The 7,953-nt window shown below is 38.8% G+C and overlaps 1 protein-coding gene across 1 annotated transcript; it reads right to left on the minus strand.

Annotated features, from left to right (window-relative positions):
- Window positions 1–259: 259 nt before the first annotated feature.
- Window positions 260–7,538, minus strand: LOC109100970 (voltage-dependent anion-selective channel protein 2-like). The gene is made up of 9 exons (XM_019114401.2): window positions 7,380–7,538; window positions 5,090–5,161; window positions 4,946–4,995; window positions 4,489–4,641; window positions 4,347–4,399; window positions 2,980–3,207; window positions 2,354–2,504; window positions 1,441–1,498; window positions 260–1,176 (listed from the first exon to the last, which is right to left on the minus strand). Exons 2-9 carry the CDS (start codon window positions 5,154–5,156, stop codon window positions 1,085–1,087), a joined length of 852 nt encoding a protein of 283 aa, XP_018969946.1. The 5' UTR covers window positions 5,157–5,161; window positions 7,380–7,538; the 3' UTR covers window positions 260–1,084.
- Window positions 7,539–7,953: the final 415 nt, after the last annotated feature.

Genomic DNA, 7,953 nt, shown 5'->3' on the forward strand with positions numbered 1-7,953 from the left:
AATGTTTCTACTCAGGTCATACATTTTAATCAACTCTTTCAGACAATTTTTCCCCCAACCATGTGACGTATTCTGTCAAAGAAAGATAATGAGAGGCTTTTCTTCTACCATTTGTGAATAAGCCTGTTAATTCAGCTGTGTAAGAGTATTTACATTAAGCACTGTCTTTCCTCTGCAGCATTTTAGGTCTAATATTTCTGAGCTAGACTTTATGGCATGAGAACCAATTTGCTTTGTAAGCAGCAAAAAATATCATAGATGAATTCAAATAGTTTATTGAAAAGTTCAAACATACACTTAAGGACCTCTCAGGTGTTGTGAATGCATGGTCTCAGGGAATTAAGGTCATAATGCAACACCGGGAGCAAAGGGTACTCAAACCACACCCACAAGACCTGTTCTGCCATCACGGTGAGCCACGGATAGTCGTCTGTGCTGCAAACGAAAACAAAAGGCCAGCCATGTCAGCACCGGGGCACCAGCGTTCATCTCCCCACTAGGCTACCCAAAAACTGCTCAGTTTAAGGGCAGACTTCAGATACAACGCTTACTCTGGATGGCTGCCGAAGGAAAAATAAACTGCTTAAGCTTGTCCTCGCGTGCATGGAAAGAAGAAAATGGTATAACAGTATTTAAATAATAGCAGGGTTAACCTTTAATATAGAGTTAAATGGTTGCTTGAATCGCATTCAGACGACTAAGGAATATCAGATACAATACAAATGATGAAATCAGAGACAGTTTTGTCACAAATCCACCCCAAACCCACCACGGCTAACTGAGAAGGGAACACAACAGAAAGCCACAGACACCCTCCGTCCCAGAGAGTATATCATTACTGTGGCAGTGCTGGAGAGAGATGAAGTTAATTTGTAGCTGAATGTCTATAAGAGAACAACTACAAATGAAAAACAAACAAGGGTATTAAGACCAGGAGGTGACAAAAAGAAACATGATCACTTTTGATGAGCCTTTATACACATCCCATCCCATCTGGAATCCCCCTGCTGGTTGCTGTTGGAGTTAGATTTAAGGCCAGATTTCTCTGATATTCCCTTGTCCCTGATGTTAAGCAGGAGCAGGTTTAGGCCTCCAGCTCCAGGCCCAAGCCCAGCTTGTGGCCACCGGAATTGATGCTCTTTCCATCAACCAGGGCCGACAGGGTCAACTTGATACCTGAAAAACCATCACAAATTTAATCACTGTAGCTTTAGCAGCACCTTAACCACATAAATGCACATTATTGGATTGTATTTCTAAGCAACCTATTTTATTAGTCTCCAAAGCTGAAGTGAATCATAATGTGTGGTAGAGAGACGATGTTAACAACTATAAACTATTGTGAGATACAAAATAAAAGAAATCAATGCCTTTCACTAATAAATTCTCAAGTGTAAATAATAAAACAGGAAATTCATATAGAGAAACTCATCACTGTACCTGGTCTCAGAGTCTGAGTATAACCGACACCGACAAGGCTGGTGTTATTCACTTTAGCCTGTTGAATAGAGAGGAAAATATTGACAATGCTTACGTGCACAAATCAAACACATTTTAGGTGCACAAATCTTTGACAAGTTACTGTGAGATGATGCTAAATTCAGTGTATAGAATCAATATAAAAGCTGTACTGAGTATGTCTGCTCTTTTAGAAAATCTGTCGGCTCTGGGGCTTTTTTTTTTATGCATCACATTAGCCTTAAACTTTGTCATTGTCAATCAGCACACATCTTTGGCTGTGTAGGAGAGCTATTGATCAACATTTGAGCATGGGATGCATTGTGCCCTCTTACCTTAATGCCTGTGTAAATACACTTATTTCCTCTAAATATAGATCATGAGGCAAGACATTGATTGGTTGTTTTGCAAGATGCCATAAAAAAGGTTACTCAGCCTATTTGGCTTTGGCTGGTAAATTTATCACAGTGCAAGTGCACCTTACACTGCTATAAAGCAGTGGTTCTCAATTCCGTTCCAGGGGACCCACTGCTCTGCACATTTTATATGTATCGCTTACTTAACACAGATTATCAGCTCATTAGGAAAGAGCTCCACGAACTGAACCGAGTGTGTTAAATAAGAGACACATGCAAAATGTGCAAAGCAGTGGGTCCTCAGGAACAGAATTGAGAACCGGTGGTATAAAGGACACTGCAGATTGACAATATCATTTAATAATTATGATTAAGAACCATTCAAGACACATTAGTGAATCAATTTTTCCCTACACGCTTTATTATTATGGAAAAAGTACATTTAGAAATGTGTTATTTTATGGGATCAGATACAAAAACAAACAGGTGCCTACTTCTGAAACTTGTGATTTGTGTTAAAGCAATGCGAGTTTACTCACACTGATGGAAGCGTCTTTGTCCAGCTGATACTTCGCAGCAATACCGAAGCGTGTGCTGTTGCTTCCTGCTGTCCAGGACAGATTCACCGCTGTCTCCAGCTTATCACTCACTTTCTGGTAGATGGAGCCACCAAACTCAGAGCCATCATTACTGAAGGGACAGACAAATTAAGAATCATTAAGACTAGATTCGTAATAAAAACAACCTGTCCTTAAATCACAAATCAGTCAAACATAACACAAATGACTTTACTCGCAATTTCTTGTAATTTTACTAAGATCACTCACAAAGAGCAATTTCTTGAAAAATTTTCAAGAACAATCAAAAATTACACATTTAGTGCAGAAATGTCTATAACTTTAAGAATACTTTATTTTATTATTTGTTATTATATTTGTAGGCATGAAAAGAAAATTATGATTTTAAAATCCTGTCCAGATTGTCCATGTGGCATATTAATGGAAATGCAACGTGTCATTCCGGGGACAGCATGCAGTAAAATTCCTGACGTCTAAGAGAACTCTGTGTACATAAATTCTCACTATATCAACACTCCTCCCCACTAAGATAAACCAGGTCCCAGTCTCATGCACTTAGAATGATGTAGTGATGCTTCAGGACTTACACGTTAGTGTGCAGCTGGAAGTCTCCTGTTTTGTAGCCTACAGCAAAGTTGTTCTGGGTCATCTTGGACTTTGCAGTGTCGAAGGACATCTGGTAACCGGCGAGCCATCCTTCATAGCCGACCACTGCAGCGCCGTGAATGGTTGGACCAGCAAAGTCAAAGTCAACGTCACAGCCCAGGTTGACGTACTCACGCTTGTATGCAGTCTTGACTTTTCCACTCTTTTTTCTGTTCACGAGGGAAAATAAACACAACTTCGCATCATATTTAGTGGAATTACATTTGTTTATAAAAGGTTTTTAAAACATATGGATTATTTGCCTTTTGACTAGCTATAAACCAAAATTCCAGTCTGCAGAAATATAAACTGTTTGGATTGTTAATACTCTTTTCCATCAAACAAGTGATACAATTAGTTTAACAAATGACTCTGAAAAAGTATTTCAACTATCAAACCACACTTAAAATATATATAATTTTCTGTTTTCTATTCAGTGACAAATAGCTGTTTCTGGACCATCTCTTTTAGTAGTATTTAAATAATGTCATAGTATTTGTGGGGGGGGGGGTTTTGTTTAGATTTTAGCAATTTTATCTGCTTTTAGACAAACAGGAAGTGTTACAATATGTTTGTCTTATTTTTGATCTATATATCAGTTTTATTTTAAACCCCCCAAAAAACACTTTTTCAGCAGCAAATCATCATATTAGAATCATGTGAGGATCATGTGACACTGAAAACTGGAGTAACGATACTGAAAAAATTTTAGTTTTGCCATCAAAGAAATAAATTACATTTTAAAACATATTACAAGAGAAACAGTTATTTTAATCTGTAACAATTTCATAAAATTACTCTGTAATTTGACTGTGTTTTATCAAATAAATGCAGCCTTGGTGAGAATAAAAGATCTTACCGAACCCTAAACGGTTTCAGTAGGTGATTAAATCCATTGATCTTGCTCAGAGACAAACGCTGCTCTTTACCTCTCTGCTACATGATCCAAAGCTCCTGTCATGAGCTACATGAGCCTACACATCAGTGAAGGCCATGTCAGCAATTCTGTCATCTGAGAGCACGGACCCCAACGACAGCAGACAGGTGCCACTCTCTCCTGACCGACCGATTTACAGTTCTCAGAACATGGCGACTACGCTGTCGAGCTCGTGTGAAAGTAACCTTGAAATATGCATCAACGCACAACAAAACAGAGCTAACTCTGTCACATGGTGACACTTGAATTGCTCAATACAATATTGAGTTACGGGCCACCATGACTAAACATACCATCCCTCATCTCCCCTGAGACAAATCTGTGCTTCAAACCAAATCTGAAGCTTTTCGGTGAAGAAAAAGTTAAATTTACCCTGTGTTTGGTGAGAAGGTTGTGTCAAAGGTCAACTTCAGTCCCTTTGTAATCTGAAAAAGTGATAAAGAGCATTTTTATTCATGCTCAAACACCTGCACTTTGATTCATCATCATTAAGTGATAGAAAACACATTCAGACCTGGTCTTCAATGGTGATCTCTGTGCCCAGGGTGTTGTCAGTATTCCACTTCTCTGTGAAGGTCAGCCCATACTCAGACCTCTTGTATTTGGTTTCCAGGCTGCCCACCACTTTGCTGGTGTCCGTGTTGGAGGAACCAGAAGTCTTGAATTCCTATAGCGATATTAAAAAGAAATATTTCAGATCATAGTGACATATTCATGGAGCAGGTGTATTGTTTTAAGCATTTAGTACCAAAATAAGAAACAGGTTAGAGGTATACTTTTTTCCTCTCTTCTAGCTTGCTTCCTAATCTAGCTTTGTACATTACAAATATTTTTGGCTCTTTGACAAATTGCTTTTTGTCGCTTCAGATAAAACCATCTAAAAAAAATGCATAAATATAAATGTATTTGCACTGTACATGGAACTGGCTTATGCATTTTCAATCACAAACACATTTAATGAAAAGTCTCACCACTCCACTGGCTGATTTTGTCTTGACATCGAGCTTCACCATACCGAATCCTTTCAGAAAACAAAACAAAGGAAACTATTATAACCTTAACTGACAACTAATGGTGATTTTTCACATGATGTAGTGGATTATTAGATACATTACCATATCCTTTGTTGAAGATGTCCTTGGCAGACTTGCCAAGATCAGCATATGTTGGGGGAATTGCCATTTTATCTATTTAAAAAATAATAATCATTAGTGGGTCAGACTCAGAAGAACATCATAACTAATAGAGCTGTGCAGAAGCAGACCAACACATTCACACAGTTACAACTGATCTGAGCCATTTGAAATAAAGTGGTGGGACGTTTTGGGTGGTCTATGGTATCTCTAGCTTTCCATGGTTATTAATCGTAGTGAGCCAGTGTCATATCAGTTTGATAAATGACCTAGCCTGAATGCAGCTGCTCTGCTCCAGCTAATCTGAATTGACAGCAGGCCACTCCTAACTGAGTCACCCAGTTAGGAAGTGACGCACTGACTCACTCCACACTAATCTACAAGTGTGGAGCATGCGCACAAGTCAGCATGAAAAGAAATTATAGGAATAAAACTGAAAAAGCCTGGGGAAGGTGTGGAGGCAAGGGGCGGAGATGCTTAAAAGAAAAAATATCTATGGCATCTTTAGGGTAAGGTCTGCATAATGTGTTTGCAGTTAATTGTGTACAACATCCAGGAACTGTACAGTGTCAAGGCTGATTTCATCATGGAATTTCCAATCACAATAAGAGACCAATCACAATGCATTATACAATAATGGAAAAAAGTCAACCAATCAGAACGCAAAATTATGAAGATATCATGTTACATGAATTCTGAATATTCTACCCCCAGTAAAAAGGTGGACACACTAGACTTTAAGCACTCAATTATTTGGACACAGCAAAGGTTGTGATATGACATCATGCTCGGTGGCGTCTTTTAAAAAATTAAAAATAATAAATCCAAAATGTAAAAATTTACAAAATCCCCACTCTGTTCTCCAAAGTTCAAGTTTGTTTGTCGTGCTTGTGTTTCCAGTCTTGTGCATTTGCATGCATATGGAAATGAAGTACAGTAAATGGAATGAAAAGTGTAATGTGACATGCGAGATTTCCACATTTTAATATTACATTTCTCAAATGAATTAATTTATAAATAAATAAATAACATAGACCATACCCTTAGTGTTAGACTTTTGAATGGTTCTTAAAGAGATAGTTCTCCTTCAGTTGCTGGTCCCCACTGACATCCATACTATAGTATGGGAGAAAAAATAAATAAAAAATCCTATTCAAGTCAGTGGGGACCAGCAACTGAAGGTGAACTATCCCTTTAAAAAGAACAGGGGGAAAAGTAAAACCAGCCTAAGACTGTTTGCTGGTCTTAACTGGTTTAGCCTGGTCTAGCTGGTCTCCTAGCGAGTCCGAGCTTAAGAAAGAAGCCATCAACCAACCTGAGCAGACTGGAAGACCAGCAAACCAGACTGATTTAAACCAGTCAGCAGGGGAATAAAAATAAATAAATCTAACCAGAATGTTGGAGGAATATCAATATAATAATGCCCTGCAAACACTGTAAATAATGCTCAGACAACAAATATTAGGAAATATACTAAAACTACATTTCCAAAAAGAGGGAATAGGCTATAACTTACTCTAAATACAATATAAAGCTCACTGTGACCTTTATCATACAGGGCAGTAAAAGAAATGTCTGGACCTGTAGGCATGACAGGCGTTTCCATGTCTCTCTTCTCAAGAAGAACTACATCAGCGCTGCTTATGAAATACTCCTACACCATAGAAACAACTCCTTACTAGTTCTTTATTTCTATGAAAGAAAAATGTATCCTCTTGTGCAAGAACCTTACAGATTTACAGTAAAATCAGCTCAATTAATAGACGGGTCTGAGAACTGATTTGTTATAAAGGGCAAAGTAAGGACAAGGCTAATTGCGGATCTCCTTCCTCATTTTCAGTAGCCACAGGAAACCCGCATGGCGCTGGCGCACACGCCGATGACTTGAGACGAAACCAGAAAGAAGTAAAGCACGAACTGTGGTTAAAACACAGAAATAAGAGCACTAAAATGATCAGCGCGGCACGGGTCAGGCGGCTCCAGCACTCGTGTCAGCTTGCGGGGAGCCCAGCACGGAGCCGGGGATCTGTCAAATAAAGCCACGCGACAGAGGAGGCTGGAGAGCCGCTGACTCGTGCTCATGTCGCGCTGTGACTGTGACCTCAGGCCGCGGGCTGCTGCGTCTCTCTGGCTGTGACATTACAGCAGGCCGAGAGTCCCAGCTCTGGGTGATTCAGCTAACGCGCTAGCACTAGATAGAAACCATGCGATTTGACAGCTCCAAAGCTGAAATGCCCGCGGTATGTGATTTCTGCGTCGCTCACTGACTTACCTGTTAAAAGGAGGAGCGTGAGGTTATTCAGAAGCGACTGCTGAACTTATTCCCAGCGCTGAGCCAATGTGCAGGGTCCGGCCAGTTGGAGGGCGAACTGAAGGAGACAGTAATGTTACACACCCGTGCCGACAACCTCCTGCTCAAGGACCCCAGGCTGCCCCATCGGTGCCTGATGGAAAATGCTTACAGCCAAGTGCTTCGAGCTTTATCTCACATTCTTTCCTCCATTGACGTTGCCAATTGGATGGATTTTATTAGAGATGAAATGGTATAAAAATATCTTATAACGATTAAAGTGACCAAAATGATCACGTAGAACAGTCTTTTTAGGGTATTGTTAAAATGTGCTGGCTGGAAATGTTCAAAAAGTACTGACACATAAATCGTTTCACTAAGTTTTATATTTAAAAACAACAAACACAAATTTTAAATTATTAATATAATATAATAAATATAATTCAATATAAATGAATAATAATATTACATAATAATAACCATGTTTATTATTATTTTTATTATTATTATTATTATCATTATTATACATTATCATTATATTATTATTATTATTATT

This window comes from Cyprinus carpio, chromosome A13, assembly GCF_018340385.1.
Source record: "Cyprinus carpio isolate SPL01 chromosome A13, ASM1834038v1, whole genome shotgun sequence".
NCBI lineage: Eukaryota > Metazoa > Chordata > Actinopteri > Cypriniformes > Cyprinidae > Cyprinus > Cyprinus carpio.